Source organism: Topomyia yanbarensis, chromosome 3 (assembly GCF_030247195.1).
Source record: "Topomyia yanbarensis strain Yona2022 chromosome 3, ASM3024719v1, whole genome shotgun sequence".
Lineage (NCBI taxonomy): Eukaryota > Metazoa > Arthropoda > Insecta > Diptera > Culicidae > Topomyia > Topomyia yanbarensis.
Genome location: NC_080672.1, coordinates 393,137,315 through 393,160,595, shown reverse-complemented (window position 1 = coordinate 393,160,595; position 23,281 = coordinate 393,137,315). Strand labels below are relative to the sequence as shown.

Sequence of the window (23,281 nt, the reverse complement as noted above, 5' to 3'; positions counted from 1 at the left end):
TATCCCAAACGAAACCATTCTTTTCAAACAACTTAAGACACATGGTTGTGTATGACAATGCTATAGTTAAGATCCTCCTATATATGGACGATGAGAAAATCAATGTTCCGCTACAAGATCGGACACCGCTTACTTGCAGGTTCATGTCACATTTGGTAGGGCACGTGTAGGAACTACTTACCGGTTTTTCAAAGTGTGTTTATGTCGTGAGAATGTCGGTGGACCGATCCATTTCCATCCAACCTGACCATTCAGTATAAAACATAATGCGATAGTATCGTTACACAGAGAATTCTTTAAGCATGTAATCAAATTAATACGTGCCATCTCTGTTAAAAATAGAGCACATTACGGTCTACCCTGCTTAGAAATCGATGAATATAAACAATTGCAAAGCTTGTGGCAGCTGCTCAGTAGAGTGGCTCGAAAATGACATTTTTCAGCACAGCACTTTTTGACTTCCTTTTGTGGTTCCAAATGTCTGTGAAAAGTTTAGGAGCGGTCGGTTGCTTCCCGGGTTTGCGCATTGCGTTTAAAGTTTGTATGGGATTTTATATGGGGAAATCAATTATTTTGCATTTACGTTAATAAAGATCGCTATTTCACTCAATATGCAAACCAGGTTTATTAAACGATAATTCAAACCTTGGTTAACAACTTTGTCGAAACCGGTAACTAGCTACGAGTTTTCAAAAAATAGTTATAACGATTTTAAAACTTATGGTTCAATCCAAATGCAAAAATTAATTATTTCTTCCAACACTGTCAGTACACCTCGACACCGATACTTTAAACTTGAACAAATGAGAATATATTCATCGCAGAGACTTAGTACCTTTGAATGAAATGTTCAGAATGAATTGCTGAATAACACAGACGTAGTCAGAAAATGAAAAGAAGAGGGAGGGGGGAGGCTTGTGCTTCCCAGTTCCCTTTTTAGATAGTTTAGTATAACATAAGGAGCACATCTTCAACGCAGGTTTGTACCGTCGAATTAAAAATTAATCTTACGTGTTTGAGTGCTACTATTTAAGGGCTCTACTGTTATCTCATTTAAAATGGTACAACGGTTTATAAGTTTTACCTATTTTAAAACCCTATTTCTTAGCCGTTCAGAGTCAGAATTAAAAAAAAAAAATGCATATCCTTAGATTCCTTGAAGTCTCGGCATTGTTTTTATTGAAGTTTTCGTTTGAAAATCTAGGAACGAAACCAGGATAGTTACTTCAAACAAGCGTTTTTTGATGAAATTGAGTTAGATTCACGCAAAACAGAGGTGATCTTGGTGGTATTTATTTTTACCATTTTTGTTGTTAACCATTTTTGTTAACGACCTATTGAGTCAATTTGTCAACAGTTTTTACGGCATTTAATTAGCAAGGGATTGGAAGGTGAAGTATATTTTTCAATATTTAGAGCCATAGTACTCAAGGGAGAGCAAGGAGTTGAAGGGAGAAAGTTTAGAAAAGCGTGGAAGGATCATATATGCAAGCTTAGAGCTCACCGGCGACTTAACTTTTTGTCTGCTACCGTAGGAGTCAGGGTCTTTTGGCATTAGAATTGCGAATCACCTGAGTCTACGGCATGTCCGGACAAGCGTAAAGTAACTTGTTACTTCATGCTGTCGGAACCGACAAAAAGTTAAGTCACGGTAAACTTCCACACTAAGCATTTGCGACGTTAAAACTCATTGAATGAGCCAGTTTTGTTTGTTCCCTCACCAATTGCCTGCCTGAGTGATTTTATTTTATCGACTATTGTGACTGTCTCCATATATCACAGACGCTGAGACAGTGCCGTAAAAACTGTTGATCTTGGTGGACCAGCAATATACTTCAGGTTAGAACCCAACGCGATTTCCAGACCTGAGTTAGTTTTTGCATCAAGCAAAAATAACATAAATTTGTAGGTGTAAATCCTAAATATTGTAAATGTTTTTTCCCACAACAAAGATTGTAGTATGATTCATATTTGGGTCTATCAAAATATTAAGAAAGTTCAGTCGTTGACTTTTACAAGGACGTAATGATTCTTTGTCTTATATAAAACAATCTAAAAAGGGACTGGGGAGTACACAAGCCCCCCCCCCCACCCCCGCTTCTTTTCATTTTCTGACTACGTCTATTTTATTCAGCAATTCATTCTGAACATTTCATTCAAAGATACCAAGTCTCTGCGATGAATATATTCTCATTTATCTAAGTTTTTAATGTCGATGTCGGTGGTGCACCGGCAGTGTTGGAAAAACTAATCAATTTCTGCATTTGGATTTTACCATAAGTTTTAAAATCGTTATAACTATTTTTTTGAAAACTCGTAGCTAGTTACGGTCTTCGGCAAAGTTGTTAACCAAGGTTCGAACTATAGTTTTATGTAGCTGGTTTTTCATTACCAGTGAAATAGGGATCTTTATTAATTAAAATGCAAAATAATTGATTTCCCCATATAAAATCCCATGCAAACTTTGAACGCAATGCGCAAACCCGGGAAGCAACCAACCGCTACCGAATTTTGCACAGGCATTTGGGACCACAAAAGGAAGTCAAAAAGTGCTATGCCCGCTAGTTTAAATCATTTTGAAGTTTTCCCATACAACCGCGAGCCACTCTACTGCTCAGGTAATATAGACAATCGTGAAAGCTGCGTAAAGTACCTCAAAATCTACAACCAGTACTATCATTGAAGATGTTCACTCGTAAGGGCAAGAAATAAGGAAGAAAACAGATATTCGCAAACATAAAGTCAGCAACTACGATGATGACACGGAAATGTACACTAGCGAGATAGAAATGAACAACTATGTGTAAAAGAAAAATTCACATATTAGTCAATGAATCAAAGAATTGATAGATAATGTTTACTTTCAATTTTTGCTCTTAGGCTAAGTTCACATGATATACTTAAATGTTGCAACCAGCGGCAGCACTATAATCGTTTCCAATTAATGTCCATGTAAGTTTGAAAATGACTCGACAACACAGCGACCAGACATCAATAGGCAAAAGGCTCTGTTAAAATTTCTCCACTAAGAGCGACTAAAATGTTGTGACTAGGTGAATTTATTAGGCAAAAACTTGGGATAAATGCTTCAATTTTGTGTCGTCGGTATGTGACAGTCTTTCTTTCTGTTTTTGCTCATCATGAAATAAAAAAAGATAGATAATCGTAAATCAGAGAGAAAAGGGAAGAAAACAATAAACCAATCGAAATCGACTCAAGAGAACCTCTTCTATCTTTTTTATACTCTCAAGAGGAATGCTTTCTTCTCATTTTAGTTTGACCACAACGACATTTTCGTCTTCGTTATCTGTGCAACTTTGATGCGTTAGGTTCAAAAACTATAATTGAAACTATTTCCCAAATAGTGGTAAAACAACTCTGTAATCAGCCAAACATTACAACTTTCTTCAAGAAGTCATACATCTCTTCCAATCTTGATGATGATTGCAAAAAAAATCATAAGCTAATTATTTTTATTCAAAACCAAACCAATTACTGAGCAGATTTGTGTCAACATATTTGTTTAACGAATTCACAAAAGTTTTTCCAAAGTTTCACAGGAAACGGATAATTTGCTATAATTTAAAAACAGACAACTCTAAAAGAAAGCCTCTTGGGAAAAAGAGAAGTAAGTGCGCTGTGTCGAAAGCAAGTGATGCTGAAATTATTACGCTCACCCATATTTAGGGTAAGGTGGGGCAAATCCGACCGTTGGGTAAACCCGTCCTCCCTCTGTTATCGCGATTCTGAAGCACTATGCGAACTAATATCAATGTTGTCGTGTAGAGCATCGAAAATAATCATAATGGTGGTATGACAGCATTTTATTAGTTTACATTGAGATGCTCAAACGACAATAAGTGTGTTTTTACAACTTTTGATTTGATTTTTGTGCATCATTCTCTACAGGATATTTCTGATTGTTCAAGTGATTTCATGAAAAATGTAAGCGGATTCAGATTCATTGATTAAAGTCCTACAAGGTGCATAGATGAATTTAGTCCAACTTTTTTCATATTTTTTTTTAATTGCATCGTAATGAAAAATGACGCGGTGGGGCAAATCAGACCTCTAAGTAGTGGAGTAAATCCGACCGCTTTTTTGCTAAGAAAATGTTAATTTATCAAATCGAAATATATTTTTATTGTTACAATTTATTATTTTTTTGCACAATGGTTCATAATTACAAACGAAAGACACAAAAACGTGATGAATATAGTATTCGTCGAGCAATTGCTCCGATGCAAGGGGGAATATCTCTACGTGCTACTGATCGTGCTTTTGACATTCCAAGATTGACATTGAATTATATTTTCTTTATAACATTTATTGAATTATCATTGAAAAACTATGAAATTTGGGTAATATCTGTACTAAATCAACCAAAACCATAGGCGGTCGAGTTTACCCCACCATTTTTGAAAACAGCAAAAATCAACATTTTCGTAGAACACTCATATCTCAATTTTTTCCAAGATTCGAATAAAAAGCTATATACATAAAGTTGCCCAGAAGTCTAACCTTTAATTTGGTATATAAAATGAATTGATCCGATGTAAAATGAGCATATTACAGCCAAAACCATTTACTAGGTCGGATTTGCCCCACCTTACCCTATAGTTTCTAGTTATTTTGGTGGTGTCAGCAATGTTACATTTAACAAACTTTACGTAAACTAGAAGCTTTCAGTAATCCTCAGTAGATTAAATTCTGGGTAGTTTTTGTCAGTAGATTAAATCATTGAAATATATATTTTGCATTGCCCATAAACCCATGAATTCCGAAATAAAACCTTCAAATGTTCACATATAATATTTGCTTAATCTAGGTAATCTTATCAAGTCCCAGCGGTTTTGCAAGATTGCTGAAAGTCAAAAGTGCTAAGGTTCTTTTTCTTGCTGTGTAGTTTTTGTTGTTGTTGTTTTTTGTTAACGACACTTTACACCAAAAAGTAGTGCATTCGTGTCGAAAGAACAATATTTTATCTGAAAATTTTTCAATGCAGTTGTCAGTTATCAGTTACAATTCAAAATACAAGTTACAACATATTAAACAAGTTAATTTCCTTGAGGAATTTTATCATACTCTCCTCATTTTTCTTGTCGTAGCGCAGAGCTGCTTGCAGACTAGTCGACTCGATATCGTGCTTCCTTCTAGCGTCGTATTTTCTGCAGTGGATGATCACTAGGGTGGGGCATTGTTATATGGAAAAACGTAATTATAACCACATCAACCGAGCACAGCACTTTTTTGGTTCCATTTGGGGTCCCAAATAACTGTGCAAAATTTGGCGTCGATTGGTTTTGACCCGGCGTAGCGCATTACGTTTGAAATTTGTATGGAAATTAGTATGGGAAAACCTAATTTTTTGCATTTTTAATTCTACAGACTACAATTCTTTCTGTAGTAATATATAGATATATATAGAAGTATAGTCCAGGATATGCTGAACAACTTTGCTAAAGGATGTATGGTGTTTGAATGTCTCTAAACCAAGTTATAGCTGTTCAAAGTTCGACACATCGAATTAAATGCCAAAAATCATTTTTTTGCCAACACTGCGGGTGTACCAATGATATTTCATACAACACACCAAAATAACATCATATATTTTAGATTTACCACATTGATATGTTTGGATGAGTTATTCAAAAGCCTTAGCTCAATTTCATGAACGTAGGTAGTTGAGCAAAAGGGCCTAGTGAGGGCTGAGGGGGGGAACTTTAGTATGTAGTAATTCGAACTGAAATATTGTCGAGTTGGAATGTTCAGATGAATTATTTCAAAACATTTACACAATGTCCTACGCATAATAGTAACGATGAAATAAAATATACTGTATCCCTTTGCCTTGACTTTTATCAATAGAAGTTACGTTACAGACTGAATCAACTGATGTCGAGTTGATATGTCAGTGGATCGCATTGATTATATTTCGGATTTATACGCACTATGATTTGATGGGATGCTCATTTCGATGCTGTTCGATCACCTGAAGCAAAAATTGCTGTTGAACTACGAATCTGGTGGATTTCATGTTGAGATCCAGAAATTAGCTTCAAGCCTCGTGAACGAACATCACTGTAATGAGCATATCAAATCATAATGCGTATTAAACCAAAATATAATCAATGCAATCCTCTGACATATCAACTCGACATCAGTTGATTCAGTCTGTAACGTAACTTCTATTGATAAAAGTCAAGGCAAAGGGATACAGTATGATATATTTCATCGTTACTATTATGCGTAGGACATTGTGTAAATGTTTTGAAATATTTCTTCTGACCATTCCAACTCGACAATATTTCAGTTTGAATTACTACATATTAAAGTCCCCCCATCAGCCCTCACTACGCCTTAATGCTCAACTACCTACGCTCATGAAATTGAGCTAAGGCTTTTAAATAATTCATCCAAACATACCAATGTGGTAAATCTAAAATATATGATGTTATTGTGGAATGCTATATGAAATACCATTGGTACACCCGCAGTGTTGGCAATAAAAATGATTTTTGGCATTTAATTCGATGTATCGAACTTTGAACAGCTATAACTAGGTTTAGAGACATTCTAACACCATACATTCTTCGGCAAAGTTGTTCAGCATATTCTGAACTACACTTTTATTTATGTGTTGGTATACTACAGGAAGAATTGTAGTCTGTAGAATTAAAAATGCAAAAAAGTAGGTTTTCCCATACTAATTTCCATACAAATTTCAAACGCAATGCGCTACGCCGGGTCAAAACCAATCAACCCCAAATTTTGCACAGTTATTTGGGACCCCAAATGGAACCAAAAAAGTGCTGTGCTGAAAAAACGATCAATTTGCCCCACCCTAATGATCACATGGCGAACATCTACAATTATCCTACAGCAGTCGCACACTGGTGGTGAAGTTTTCTTTAGCAGAAAGTCGTGTGTTAGCCGGGTATGCCCTATTCGAAGCCGGGTAAGCACTCGCTGTTCGGCCGAATTCTCGCAGTCAGTCTACTTCCCTGTGTCGAATTTAACTTCGCGAAGTTTTACTTCAGTGGACGCAGACCATCGACGGAACCATTGATTTCGGATAGCTGTTTTCATTTGGTTATTCGCGTCTGCTCCCGGAACGGCTATTTGCAAAGGGGCATTACCCCTGGCTACTCCTGCGCGGCGGTCTGCCTCTTCATTGCCATGGATACCAGCATAACCCGGAATCCAGCACAACTTGATTGGACGGCCTCGTAACATGTTTTCAATCTGCTGAATCCACGGGTGTTGCGATGCGCCAGCTTCTAATGCCGATAAGCAACTGGCCGAGTCAGACATAATCATCAAATCGTTGACCGTGTTATGTGTTGCTAGCGCTGTTTTGATTGCAAACGCTTCTGCCGAGAAGAGGCTGCATGACGATGGAAGACCAGCCGATTGTTGGAAGTATTCTCCATACACTCCCGTACCTACTGCATTGTCGTATTTCGAGCCATCCGTGTAGACGATAGTTGAACGGTTGCAACGACTTGCTAGGAGCTCCTGAAAAGCAGGCCGAACAATTTCCGGGAGATCTCCAGCTTTCACACGTCTCTTTATGTCCCACACGATCTGGGGCTTGGGTTCGTACCATCTTCGTGCAGTTAAACGCGTACGAGTGCAAATATGTGGAAGAGGGATTCCGATCATTATCATTATCCTTGCTTTTTCCCAACGTATAGATAGTAGGGTGTCCCAAAATGACATCATGTTAAAAAAGTCATCGGGCTCACTTCTTAAATGAAAGGTTAGGGTATTAGGACCACTTTCTTCTTCGGAGTGAGTTTGCTAAAACGCTTCCTACTGGTGGCGACTTTTGATTTTTTGAAAAATGGGCCGATTTTGGATAAAATTTCAAATTTATGCCTGTTGAAGTGGTCCTGAACTATCTTAGATTTTTTTCAGTATTTTTTTATTTTTCTGGAGATCCAAACGGAGAAGATTGGTTAGTTAGTTTGTACAAATTTTGAATTATAAGAGCGGCAGGGCCATTAAAACTTAGTAAAAAGTGTAATTTTTGGTGTTTTCCAGTATTTTTTCTTCAAAACTGGGTATCTACAAAATTTTAAAAGTACAGAAAACATTTTATATAGTTGAGCCGAATTCAGGGGCGTAATTTTGCTGAAGAAAGTGTATAGCTATGGCTAATGGGGTATGAGTTATTTAAGTTTTTGTTAGATAACCTTTGACATTTTTAGCAATTTATCAAAAATAATTCTGTTCCAAAAAGTAAATCAGTTCAAATGTGCTTTGACCACACATTGTTTTTCGGAAAATAGAAGGAAAATTATGAAAAATGACGTTTTTTGTACGTCTTTAGTATGTCAGGACGAGGTTTAATGAGCATCTGATTATTTTTTTTGTAACTTAAATTATAAAAATAATAACTTTGCTATAATGACGCCAAGTCTCTAATTATTTTTTGAAGAGTTAATTCTCCATAATTACTTCTAGGAGGCATCTTCAACAAAACGATTGTGTCAGAAGATCCGCTGTATTCTGTTGTAAAACTTTTTCGAGGGTATTTGCCCCAAATTTGACTATATCGGAATTATGTGATCTATACAGTAAATATAAGTTTTTCAGCACTCACCTCACTCTTCTGCATTTTTCTCCACTTCAAAGTTCCTAACATGAAAATAAGACTTTATATACAAAATGTAAGTACGTTAATCAATTCAGCCTTCAAATATACGCCATAACTTGCCATTAGCTCGACATATTTGTTTAATTTTAGTGATTTTCAAACCCGCTAGGTGGCTATTAATATAAAAAATATTTTTTAAAAAAATCGTCAAATGCTCATAAAAACCGATTCTGATGTACTAGAGACAAGCGAAAAACGCCATTTTTCATCATTTTCCTTCTATTTTCCGAAAAATAATATGCAGACTAAGCCCACTTAAGTTGTTTTATTTTGTAGAACAGTGTTATTTTTTATGAATATCATAAAATGTAAAAAGGTTATTTAACAAAAACGTAAATAACTTATACCCCATTGGCCGTAGCTATACACTTTCTTCAGCAAAATTACGCCCCTGAATTCGGCTCAACTATATAAAGTGTTCTCTGTACTTTTAAAATTTTATAGATACCCAGTTTTGAAGAAAAAATACTGAAAAGCACCACAAATTTCACTTTTTACTAAGTTTTAATGGCCCTGCCGCTCTTATAATTCAAAATTTGTACAAACTAACTAACCAAACTTCTCCGTTTGGATCTCCAAAAAAATAAAAAATACTGAAAAAATATCTAAGACAGTTCAGGACCACTTCAACAGGCATAAATTTGAAATTTTATCCAAAATCGGCCCATTTTTCAAAAAATCAAAAGTCGCCACCAGTAGGAAGCGTTTTAGCAAACTCACTCCGAAGAAGAAAGTGGTCCTAATACCCTAACCTTTCATTTAAGAAGTGAGCCCGATGACTTTTTTTAACATGATGTCATTTTGGGACACCCTAATAGATAGCCAACCAGGCTATATTTTGAAGAACGAATAGGTCGAATGGTAGGGTTCCAGCTTCTGCCATAATTGCTAGAATTGGACTCGTGACGTATGCACCGGATGCGAACCTTATCATCCTATTGTATGTAGGAGCGAGCGTTTGGATGACGGCATGTCCTCCTCTGCTTACAAGTCCCATGCCGTAGAGGAGTCGCGAGGTAACAATTGCGGACCCTATTTGAAGTAAAGAAGTGCGGGGCAACCTGGCACCGATTATCTCCAAGATACGCAGCCTGGATTCACACGTCTTCTTCGTCAATTTACAACGCGCTTTAAAGTTGAGCGACCGGTCGAGAGTGACACCGAGAGTTCTCAGCAGCGTTTGTGTCGGAACGGCTACACCATATACCTTTATCGCCTGCGTGGGTTCACGGCGGACGTTAGGGCTGCAAAAGAAGATGCTGGATTTCGTTGCAGATATCGTAGATCCAACACTTCTCGACCATTTATCGACGGCTTTTACTGCGGCCTGAAGTTTTCGAAGAAGCGACTGGTCTTTCTTCCCTCAGACAAGACGCAGAATATCATCGGCGTACAGCAACACTTGTACGGAGTTCGGAACCACGCGGAAGATGGGTTGGATAGCCACGAGAAATAGTGTAACAGAGAGCACTGAACCCTGTGGCACACCGTTTTCCAGCGGATGTGCTGGCGACAAATTCCCCTCTACGTTGACCTGGAACGTTCTCTCTGCCAGAAAACTGTTGACAATGTTTATCATCCTTCTGCGTATTTGCCATTTCTGCAGTGTTCGTAGGATGCCATATCTTCAAGTGGTGTCGTACGCCTTGGCCAAGTCTAGCGACGCTATCAGACAGTGCTCGTCACGGTCTGGTAATGACCTCTCCAACTCCGCAAAGTACGAGTCAGTACCCCGACCAGACCTGAAGGCATGTTGTCGTTTGTCTAGACGCCCGTTCGACTCTAGTTCGGTGGTCAACCGACGGTTGATTATCCGCTCGAAAACCTTCGCCATACAACTAGTTAAGGTGATTGGACGGAATTAAGCTGGACCCGCGTCATCCGAGCTTGGCTTTGGAATTGGTACGATGATTCCAGTTCGCCAACAGGATGGGAATACGCCACTGCACCATATTCTGTTGAAGAGTTCCAACATAGCAGTTTTCACAGACAATGGCAGTCGCTGAAGCATTGGATAACCGATGCAGTCCGGTCCTGAAGAGCCACTTCGTCCTCTGTCGAGTGCCCACAGCAACTCATTCAGAGTGAAGTCCGAATTGTAAATATCATCGCTATCTGGCGAGAAGTTTATGCGGTTTCGTTCGGTCTTTTCTTTCTCGTTCTGGAACAACGACGAATAGCTGGAGGTTGCAGATCTTTCGCTGTAGTGTTGCGCCAGTTCTTCAGCTATTTCTTCTGGCTTATCCGTGTAACCACTGGACCGCTTGATGACAATTGGGCGGTGCTGGCGTTTCCCTCTCAACGTGTTCACTGTCTGCCACATTTCCGATATAGTTGAACTTGGAGACATCTTCGCGACGAAGTCTTCCCATGATTTTTTCTTGGCGTCATGGATAGACTTTCTTGTTGCTGCCCGTGATTCCTGGAAGCTTTTCAGTGCATCCGCTTTTCGTGGGTCCTCTGCTGGTATACGCTTCAGTGCTCTAAGTGCTATTCTCCGATTTTTGATAGCTGCTTTCACCTCCGGACACCACCACGGAACCGCTTTCGGACCAACTCTGCCGGTAGTGCGAGGTATCGCGGCGTTTGCTGCTCTAATCAACCGGTCAGCGAAACAGTCGATTGATATTTCGACGCCCGGTCGAATAGCGTTGGCGGTCAATCGCTCGTAGGTTGTCCAATCTGCTTGGTCGTAAATCCATTTCTGTCTTTTCGTTGGGATAGTCGACAGCCTGGGAATGGAAACGAGAATGGGAAAGTGATCACTGCTGTGGGTGTCCGGAAGTGTTCGCCAAACAAATTTCGAAGCCACCGATTCTGAGTAGATCGAGAGGTCAAGAGCCGAAGTAATACCGGTAGCTGGATCAATCCGAGTGTGCGATCCGTCGTTGAGGATGAGTAATCGTTCCGATAGCGTTTTTTCGGCGATGAAGTGGCCTAGTGCGGTAGATTTCGTAGAACCCCAGCAAATATGGTGCGCGTTAAAGTCGCCTAGTACCAGCACTGGACGTGGAAGCGTTTCGAGGAAGTCACCTGTTCTTGACACTGTTGAGTATTGGGAGGGACGTAGATCGATACCACCGTCATTTGTTGTGGCAGTTGGATCCGAACTGTGATTGCCTGTATATTGTCGTCGACATCGATTCGTTCGAAGGGTACACCATCCCGAATGGCAAGACCTACTCCTTGTTGCCAGTATCGACAGCTACCAGTTTTCAGCAGCAGGGTATAGCTGTTACCGATGAAATCTGCTGGAACTACTCGGTTGTCCACTTTTGTTTCCTGTAGCGCTATCAGGTTTGGCTCGTGTTGGGCGATCAGCTGTTTAAGTTCACTGATATTGCAGCGGAGGCCCCGAATGTTCCACTGCAGTGCGAAACTTTTGCTATTGCGAATGGTGATTGTCGCTGACGAAGACGATGTTGATGGTGAACGTCTACGAGTTCGTATTGGCTCGCTTTTTAGCACACAGTTTACATTTTGACTTTTACTATAGTTTCAGGGATCGAGGGGAATTCTTCCGAACTAGCAAAATTAGTCTGCGATATTTGAAATTCATAAGTTCAATATTTCATAAAAAAATAGGATCTGTGATAGAACCTACTTAAACAGATAAACAAATAATTATTCTCAGTTGCCTGATAATTTTGTCGACGATAGTCTTTAACCCATTCTCCATAAGAGTCAAGCGAAAAAAAGGTATTTTTTCGGGATTTTCATGATTATTACATGAACATGAAAATTTCATAAAGTTGAACTAACGCAAACTTCGGGTGTAGTCACAGAACTAATAATAGACGCAAGACGCCTGATCATGAAGATATTAGTTTAAGTTTTTCGCATCTGCAAATCTCCTGCCTGATCAGAAGGTTTAAAGCAAATTTCCACATTGACTTTGTTCGAACATTCTTTGCAATGGAAAATTTAGATTGCTAGGTCAGACCGGACTAAGTGACAGTGCATTGATTTCGAGAAAAACGCGTTTAAAGTTTGAATCGCAGCATCCTTTACATTATAATTGGAAAATATTTTTTACCATAATTCTTGTTTATTGTTTCATATTCCTAATCTGGTAAAAGTGGAATGTAGATGAAGAAATTCTTTATCCAGTGCTATCATTAACTCATTTTTTTATGTTTTTCGACTTGGTTCGGTCTGACTTAACACCGACCATATATTCCAATCAATGGAGACGTCCGTTGGTTTCGTCCTCCATCACGCCGATTTGATTAACAAATGCGTGTATAGTTTCGTGAAACGGTTTTTTTTTAGTTTTTTTTTTCTTCTACCCATTCCAATTTAGCGTCTTCTACACCTTTTAAACATTTTTAAGCACCCCTAATTCGTGAATATTCATTGTAACTTGTAATTCAACAATAATAATCAAATTCGTCGATGCACTAAAGCCTTTCTTGTAACAGGTAACATATTTTTAGGGATTTTAGTGTCTTTTGTCTTAGTTTTGATACTGTTTGCACTAATAACTTTTCATAATTACGTTGAGTTTCCAGTGAATATCTCAAGTCATCGGATTTAATTGGGGGACCCGGGGCTATTAACTCATTCATGCCCGTGTTGTTTGTGGACAACAACGTTTTTAAACAGCAATAACTTTTGATTGAGACGAGATTTGCTCACAAAAATAAGTAAGGCTCATTAATGTGGTTATTATCTTTAATTTGAGTATTAACAGTTACAAGGATCAGCCCTAGAACTGAAATTATTGCAATTAGTCTGATTGAATTCCGATGGACCAGTGCTGCCAGGGACAGTTAACGTTGACGACGGAAAATGATTTTTTCATATATCTTCTTTATGGTGCAATATTATTGAAAACTGATAAAACTTATCAATTTAGACTGTCGTTAGCTACGTTTTCCACGTAATTGGACTATTGTAATTAGTGTAGGAGAATTGTATTGAGCATTAGAAGGTAAAAATTGACCAGCTTCTAGCACTGCCATGAAGGCACCTATCTTTATGAAAATAGGCTTTTCGTGTTTCTTGTCTCAACCGTTTTCAAGAAAAAAAAAGTTTTGAAACCCTACATTCACTAGAAAAAAGTTGGGCATGAAAGGGTTAAGACAGTGGGGGTAAATCGGACCCCCTCGATTTCTCTGAAAATAGCAAGACTTTCTGACTATTGTACATATTCGTGGAACTGCTATTCTGAAACATTAATTTTGAGATGAAGTTGATTCTTTGTAGAAATGAGATACAACGTGTTTCGTTGTTTACGGAATGATTTTTGTTTGGGTGAAAACAGAGATATTTTCGAGACGCTCACCACTTTTGTGCGATATGAGCGTACGGGGCTATTCAGACCGCCTATTCCGTCAACCACCGTTCAGTGGCTTGCGGCTGCGCACACCATTGCACACACCACAGCAAAGAAAATACATGGACCGCCAATCGACAGCTGTGACATACCAGATTAAGTTTTTGTAAAGCAATTTGTTTTTTTTTTTGCTTCTTAAGGAGTGTCTCTTGTAACTAATTCATAGGTAAACATAATTCCATTGTAAAAAAATGTAAGAAAAATGGCGGTCCAAATTACCCCTACAATGTAAAAGGATGGAAAAACGTAGAGGTTTGCAAAACGTAGCCTAGCGCTGCCATTGAGTGGTGCAAATGAACCTTTTATGGCGCCAAAATGTAGCTAAGGTTTCAAACTAACACTTAGCACTTTTTAACGGTAAATTTTTTCACATCTATCCACCTAAAAGGGCGATTTGCTTAAGTAGGTCCGAATAGCTCCGGGTTCCCCTACATTTATGCAATAATTTTTAAACCCCTCCCGAAACGGAATCCTGGATACGGGCCTGCCATCTCGACCTCACTGCCAATATATTGGCAACAGTGTTGTACTACTTTCAACAGGGATAAAAAATAAGATTTTTTTCGCCTGGAAAAAGAAGCTAGCGGATCCTGGCCTAGTTCTAAACAAGCTTGAGCTCACCAACGCTACCAATCAAACCCCATTTTATTGTATAGTTGTATGTATAACATTAATCAAACCCGCCAAAACGCCCGCTTTCTCCGTAGATGAAAATCAGCAAGGATGACATGTGGATCCGCACCTACGGTCGGCTGTACCAGAAGCTCTGTTCGACCACATGTGAGATACCGATCGGAATCTACCGCACACAGGAAACCAGCGGTTCGGAAGCGTCACATGTGAGTAGTTCACCCATCACCGAAAAATGGCGTCCGTTCGGATCCTTCGGCTTTAAACATTGTGTGCGGTTGCGACCAACGGTGAGTCCCCCTTCCTTCGGTTTACCACAGTGTGTCTCCGATATTTTTCCTTTCTTTTCTTTACCGACGGCAAACAACTGTCCGTGCATTATCTCACGTTACCAGTATTTTTAATTCGTAACTTTTACTGCGATCGCTATTCGATAGTATTTTTCATCTATTAAAAGTATTCTTTTATTTTTCTATCTTTGAGTACTGATTTTGCTTTCTATTCTGTTAAAATTTCTCCACTTTTCCACTCTCTGAAGCTTTTCTTTTTCCTTCTGCAAACTCTAATTCAAACTTCCTCGTTTAATTTTTTTAATCATCCTCAATCTATCACATGCTTTCCATCAACAAACGTCCGACACGTCCTAGGACGAAAGCAATTACGAGAAAATCACGCTCATTCATCAACAAAAACACTCGCCAAACACCAAAGAACATATGTTAATATTGATACTTGCCAAAATTGTACATAGACATAGTTCCGGAAGGGAAGGTTCCGCCTAAACAGCAAACTAACAGATTTGAAAACAAACATATAAAGAAACCTATTTAGTCGCTTTTCAAGTTTCTCGCTAATTCCTGTCCGCTCTCACTGTAGTTGTGCCATCAGAAGAGAACTCCAGTCAGAAGTAGTGTTGCCATTTTTTTTTTCGTAAACAGATTGCTTGGTGCCAGATTTTTTTTTTAATTTTTCTTCACTACTAGCACTATAACCATTACAAGTTTGAAACTTTTTCCGTCTCTGTCTGTCATACGTTGCAGATCGATTAGGCGGATACGATTGATTATAAGCAGATAGCGCCTAGAATAGAAGAGTTGTATATTGATCTATCTCTCCTTTTCGCTCGTTCATTTACAATGAAAATAAATAGGTGGATGTTTGCGATGCTTTGTTTGCTCCCGTTCTCCATACCAATTATTTATCTACCAATCAACCTGTCTCGTCTATGGTATTTTCAACTATCCTTTCCTCCTTTCGAGTAAGATAAACTTCGCTTTCGTTCCTGTTCTTGTGTCGATCAGTTATTTTTTACTTTCGTTTTGATCAAGTTTGAAAAGTTTTTGCGAAGCAAAAAAAACCAGTATATAAGTCAAGCTCACCCCGGACGAGTTATTTGATCGCACACGCACACAGTGAGTCTATTTCATTATAATACCATGTTCAACGTAGCAGTGAGACAAAGTTTAAATAGTTCGTTCACTGGTTGTAACATTTTAGTTTCGTTAAATTCAAGTAGAAACCTGCTTTCCCCCGGCAAGTTGAATTATTCGTTTCCTTCCCGAAAAGCACCTCCACACTTCAGTTGGCTTATATTTTGTTGGATCCTATACAGCGGATGGTTCACAGGTGTGGCCATCTTCTGGTGCATGTTTTATCCAGGGGAAATTTGTTTGGAACTGGCTCCCAGTTACGGCTTCTTTGTAATTATTTTACTCCTACGAAATGGATGAAAAGCTTTAGCAACATGTAGCCAAATTAGTCAGCAATAATCATGTAGACCGTAGTCACAGACAAAAATACTTAACACTAACATCAACAATTGCACAGCGCTGAATCAAATTCGTGAGTGTATGTGTTAAGTCTGTTTGTCTGCGGTAGGATCATCTCGAAATATAGAATCAGTAGAGGATTGTTTAAGTAGGCAAGGAGCTTCATGGTTGCTTCAGCTTGGTTGAACACTTTTTATGTTGATTTTTATGTTTTAGTGCACGTCCGTTTGAGTTTTTGGTGAACCGTTTATTACCCGACCCGACCGCAGATCACCTTATTTCATCGCTTCCTAAGTAAAAGAAAAAGGTTCAAAATGTAAGAACAAATTCACAACTCACTCCGCTCACCCCCCACCACCACCGTCCATTACATTTGGTTCTGTTTTTATGTGTTATGTTCCACTTTATACTAAACATAAGATTGACCTGTTTGTATCTAACATAAAAAAACTAATCATGATTTATCTTAACAAAATTTGAAACGCTCGCTTGAACTCGCATGTCCGTTTACTCGTTCCGTTCGTTACCGACCAAAACAAACAAACAAAACCAAAAAAAAAATCAATCAATATCTGTAAAAAACACATCCAACCAAACACCAACCGACCGAATCCATCGGTCACCTCTCAGTACGAGGAGGAAGTGGTAACGACAACGGCCACCGCCAGCAGCACCTCCGCTTCCGGTGTCCCAATCAAGGGCGTCGCGGAGGCAAATCTCCGTGGCGTCACCTATCGGCCGCCACCCTCGACGGTACGCAAATCGTCATCCTGTCTCGGAGGATGTACCGGCCGCCGCGGATCGAGCGTAAGTTTTAAACTGTTTATGGTCCCTACCCCACCCGATCCTGAGATCCAATGTCAGAATGAACCGAAAACGTAAAGCAAATGTAATCACCAATAATTTGGCTATCGTCCGAATCACCACCACCAACACCAACACCATCACTACCCTCACCTGTAAATCGGTAAATTAGCTAAATTTAAACGTATTCACTGCTGATCACCAATGTCACCAGTTAACTGAACCGAAGTAATGATCTATTTATAAATTGGATTTTGTATTATTTCCTTTGTCTAACAACTGAAACTGATTCGTGGATTTTTCTTTACTGAAACCACAAACCAACAATGCTGACTTCCTCGTGTTGGGAAAAAAAACTTACCTTTATTCATTGGAATTCAACAGAAAACCTTAGAGAGAAAATATCGTCCGTCAAATAGAGATTCTATAAAGGTCTTTAGGGATCATGCATAAATGACGTAGATTTTTGGGGGGACCAGTTTGGTGACGAAGTGTGACGTAGAATTTTTTTGATGGGCATCAACCCTTTTGATTAGAGAAAACAGTTCCTCCATTCCCAAAAGAAATAAACCTAAATTCACACAAGTTACTTTTCACGCTAAATTTTACAATTCGCAGAATTGCTAGCTCTCAAAATAAATGAAAATATGCGTATATTGTATGCGGATTTAACACTTGCTACATTAGTTAGCTAATGTTGCTAACTAGTAGACTTAGTTTGGTAGCTGAATTAAATTTTCTCTTCGGATTCAACCAAACAAAATTTAATAATTTAGTGGAACGTATACGTTCTTAAAGTCACTGGCAGCTGCAGGACTGCAAACTGAGAGAACGTCTCTTCACGGACGGAAGCTCAAAATAAAACTATCAACACTATATTTGTCATGAAATGGGCTTATTTTGTAAGTAATTTGCTGTGAGAATGAAAATGTTAATAAAATTTGTCAAACATTTTATGATTTAAAAGAATTGAAAAACATATGTAATTTTTTTCTTATTCCTTTAAATACATGTCCTTACAAAATGTTTCACAAATTTTATCAACAGGCAGGGGGTAAAGAAATGCTACGTTATTTATAAGTGGGAGGTAAGAATTTTGTGAAAAAATGCTACGAGGGGCAGGGAGAAGTCAAAAATTTCCGTAAAAAACTACGTCATTTGTGTACAATCCCTTACCGGCACAGACAACATACCCATATACTCGTAGACTCGCGGATGTACAAACTACAAAACTGGCAACAAGAAAATCGTGCATGCTAAATTGGCATCACTCAAATTTATGCAAGCTCGACCGTACTTGATAATATTAGATCATCTTTTTATAGAAATGAATTTTGAAGAGGCTCAATATATAAATAAAAACAGAAACTATTCCTTCGATACTAAGCAATATGAAATAAAGAGGGACAAGTCTATCTTGACCATGAGACATGCTGGCAGACTTGAGCGATTCGTAGAAATGCTGCCTTAGCTTGACTTTTGCCAGCAAAAGACAAAAGATTAGTCCGTAAGATTTTAAGCCTGTTTATAGTAACCCTACCACTTCTAGTTTTCCGATCTGTATATTTCACATCCTTGCTCTCACTTGAGTACTAAATTTTCCTACTCAATAATCACTTTTTATTTATTTATTAACAGATTAAGGCCGAAGTGGCCTGTGCCGTATTCAAAAGATTCCTCCATTCCACTCGGTCCATGGCCGCGCGTCGCCAGCCACGCAGTCTGCGAAGGGTCCGCAAATCGTCCTCCACCTGGTCGATCCATCGTGCTCGCTGCGCACCACGTCTTCTTGTACCGGTCGGATTGCAATTGAGAACCGTTTTCCCCGGCTATTGTCCGACATTCTGGCTTCGTGCCCGGCCCACCGTAGTCGTCCGATTTTCGCGGTATGACAGATGGGCGGCTCCCCCAACAGCTGATGCAACTCATGGTTCATTCGCCGTCTCCATGTGCCGTCTTCCATCTGCACTCCACCGTAGATGGTACGCAGCACTTTCCGTTCGAAGACACCAAGTGCGCGTTGATCCTCCACGAGCATGGTCCAGGTCTCGTGCCCGTAGAGAACTACCGGTCTAATCAGCGTCTTGTAGACTTCGTACGACGGCGAATTCTGTTCGACCGAAGTGTCTTGCGGAGGCCAAAGTAAGCACGATTTCCTGCCACGATGCGTCTACGAATCTCTCTGCTGGTATCATTGTCGGCGGTCACCAGTGAGCCCAAGTACACGAACTCTTCAACCACCTCGATTTCGTCGCCACCGATGCAAACTCGAAGCGGGCGGTTCTCATTCTCTTCTCGTGAACCTCTTCCTATCATGTACTTTGTCTTCGACGTGTTGATGGCAAGTCCGACGCGCTTGGCTTCTCTTTTCAGTCTGATGTAGGCTTCCTCCATCTTCTCAAAGTTTCGTGCAATAATATCAACGTCATCGGCGAAGCCAAGTAGCTGAACGGACTTTGTGAAAACCGTACCACTCGTGTCGATCCCTGCTCTTCTTATTACACCTTCCAGCGCGATGTTGAATAACAGACACGAGAGACCATCACCTTGCCGTAACCCTCTGCGTGATTCGAAGGGACTCGAGAGCGTCCCTGAGACACGTACTACGCACATCACCCGATCCATCGTCGCCTTCACTAATCGCGTCAGTTTGTCCGGGAATCCGTACTCGTGCATAATCTGCCATAGCTGATCTCGATCGATAGTGTCGTATGCGGCTTTGAAGTCGATGAACAAATGATGTGTGGGCACATTGTACTCGCGGCCTTTCTGCAGTACTTGACGAAGAGCGAACACCTGGTCCGTGGTAGATCGTTCGCTCATGAAACCCGCCTGGTACTGCCCCACGAACTCTCTTGCAATTGGTGATAGTCGACGGCATAGTACTCTCCTTGTAGGCGGCGTTCAGCAGGGTGATTGCTCGGTAATTACAGCAATCCAGCTTGTCGCCCTTTTTGTAGATAGGACACACGACACCTTCCATCCACTCCTCCGGTAAAATCTCCTCCTCCCAAATCTTGGTAATCACCCAGTGCAGCGCTTTAGCCAGTGGCTCGCCACCGTGTTTTAGTAGCTCGCTTGGTATTTGGTCAACCCCAGCGGCTTTATTATTTTTGAGCCGGCTGATCTCCTCCTGGATTTCTTGGAGATCCGGAGCCGGTAGTGTAATTTCTTCCGCGCGTGCTCCCAGGTGCGTTACCGTGCCATCCTCGTCGTCTGCTGCATCGCCGTTCAGGTGTTCTTCGTAGTGCTGCCGCCACCTCTGGATCACCTCACACTGATCCGTGAGAAGATTCCCGTTTGTATCTCTGCACATGTCAATCAATAATCACTAGCTAAATTGAATATCGTTAAAAAGTAGAAAAAGAAAATGTGACTACATATTAGTCGAAATAATAAAGGAAGAAATTAAATAGAGAAAAATAATCAAATTAGCAGAGGTAAAACGCGTTTTATACACTTAAGTAGAAAACATAGAAAATCTTTCTCAATAACATTGTGAAATACAAATAAGGACATGAACACTGAACTGTGAGCAACGAAATTTGTTTGTTTCCATCGCTATACTTGTTCTTCTTATTTGCATTGAATGACGTCATGTTCGTTTGGCTCGATAAAGTGTGCCTTCGCTAGGCTATTACCGTCGTGCAGGGGCCACTTTGCTCACTTTAGTTTTTCAACGTTTACTAACAGACGCGCTTTTATTAGACACATTCTTTCGTGACGTTTACATCGATTTGACGAATCTTCGTTCGACAAATATGTTCTAACTTTATCAAATGAACGCCTATATAAAAACTTAATACAGTTTCGGAAAGTAGACAAAATTTCACGAAAGATTCAATCAACATAAACTGAATATACTAGAATTTCATGATATGACTTTTATTGAAATACGTTGAAAGTTCTAATTTGTGACGCGTTGTAACGTCACGTTACAGTATCGGTCATAAAACAATCGTCTTCCAGTATATTCAGTAAGTGTTGATTGATTTTTTTGTGAAATTTTGTCTACTTTCCGAATCTGTAATAAGTTTTTATGTAGTCGTTCATTTGATAAAGTTATAACATATTTGTCGAATGAAGATTCGTCAAATCATTGTAACGTCACGAAAGAATGTGTCATTAGTTTTATTACACTTTTGACATTTGGTCGGTGTTCAGTCAGACCGGATTAAGTGACAAAGTATTGATTTCGAGAAAAACGAGTTTAAAGTTTGCATCGCAGCAACCTTTACGTTATAATTAAAATTTAATTTTGGCCATAAATCTTGTTTATTATTTTATATTTCAAAGCTGGCAAAAGTCGAACGTAGCCGTAGAAATTCTTTATCCAGTTCTATCAATATCTCAGTTTTTGGTGTTTTGCAACTTAGTCCGGTCAGACTTAACACCGACCATTGGTACAGCCATGACTTTTTACCATGTTGTATATGCCTTTTGTCATTTTTCTTAACACTGTTTACCAAAACAAACAAAATACTTCAAGGGTGGATAAAAGTGATTGGAGGCTCGTAAAATGAGACTGCACGACAAAACAGAAAATCTTGAGTGTACTGAGACCACATATAAATTTTCAAAATATAGAAAAAAAATGATGGAAAATGGCGTTTTCCGTTTATTTCTAGTATGTCAGGATCGGTTTTGATGAGCATTTAAAGATTTTTGTGTCTTTAAAAAATAACTTTACCGAAGATACCAAGCCTCTAAATAATGTTTTGAGTTTATTCTCCGTAATTAATTCCAAGACAATTAATTACAAAATTGTTTTTTCAAGAGATGCTCTGAATTATATTGTATAATTTCTTTGAAGACATTCAACCTCCAAAGTTATCGGTTGCGCAATAATGTGATCTTGGTCGTGAAAAAAACTGGTTTCGAACCTTTATTTCAGTACTCTTTACATAAAAAGTGCATAACTTGAGAACGTGGCCTTGTGTACTAATTACGCCATCAATTTAGCACTCAATTGTACTGCCGTTAAAAGCATATTTGTCCCATGTTCTATGGAATTCCCTATATACATGGGACAATTATGCTTAGAACGGCAGTGTACGTCATAAATAACCCCTTATTTCACTGATATTTTTTTTGCAAAATTTTCAATCCCAGCGTATGGCTACTTTTACAATTAATAATACAAAAAAAATCTTCAAATGCTCTTAAAAACCTATTCTGACATACTAGAGATTAACTGATTCCGCCATTTTCCATCATTTTTCTTTTTTCTCTCTACGAAAAACAATATACAGTCTCAACCCACTCAAGTTTTATTTGACAAGTTACGTTGTAAATGTTCAATTAAAATTAATCCCTTATTTAAGAAAATGCGATAAATAGGTGTGATGTACTATTGTTGAAAAAGTCTCCGATATCAGTATAAATTAATGATATTTCAATAAAAGTAAATTAAGCTGGTTAATTTTTATTTTAGATCGAATTCAAGAAGTGTGCAAAGTAACTCCCAGCTAGTCCACATTAAATATTTTTAAACTCTATATGAACAACATTTTTATGTGTGAACTAATCAGCCCGGGGACAACTTGACAGCTCCCATATATTGAACTCATAAGCAAATTTTGTGGTGATTTGATGATGTCATGGCGGCTCGAATGGAGCAAAATTTGAAAAAGACGCAACCCAACCCAACCCAACTGTAAAAAATAAACAATTTAAGCATTCTATCATCAAATTTATTTCGCTGTTCAAATTAAAAGCTGTTCTCATTCCGCTAAACTTAAACAGAAACACAGATTCTATTTTGAATTTAAAAAATCAAAAATAAAATAAATTCCATTTTCGGAAATACGAGAAGACGACTTTCAAAATCAAACCACTTCCACTTATATTGGAATTCCCGAAAATCTTCCGGATCGAATCAACATTTCCCCAGGCATGAAATCCTCCGGTAGATGCCGTTCCATTAGGTTTCTTTCGGACTGGAATAAATTGCCAGAATAATTCTGAAGGGATCCGTACCAAAACCATCGCAATCTCTACCGGACAGAATAATTGCAAAAGTCGAACAAAACTCTGGCAGGTGTCGAACAAAATTGTACATTCCTGGCAGCATTCTTG

General features: G+C 38.9%; 1 protein-coding gene across 20 annotated transcripts in view; it reads left to right on the top strand.

Annotated features, from left to right (window-relative positions):
- Nucleotides 1-23,281, top strand: part of LOC131694238 (potassium channel subfamily T member 2) — a 510,796-nt gene that overhangs the window by 468,566 nt on the left and 18,949 nt on the right. For 14 of the 20 annotated variants that reach the window (XM_058982768.1, XM_058982767.1, XM_058982776.1 and 11 more), the window contains 2 exons: nt 14,708-14,920; nt 17,030-17,206. In XM_058982768.1, the coding sequence (XP_058838751.1) occupies nt 14,708-14,920; nt 17,030-17,206 (390 nt within the window). The remainder of the gene's footprint in view (nt 1-14,707; nt 14,921-17,029; nt 17,207-23,281) is intronic. The other 6 variants (XM_058982780.1, XM_058982782.1, XM_058982786.1 and 3 more) reach the window with 3 other exon arrangements.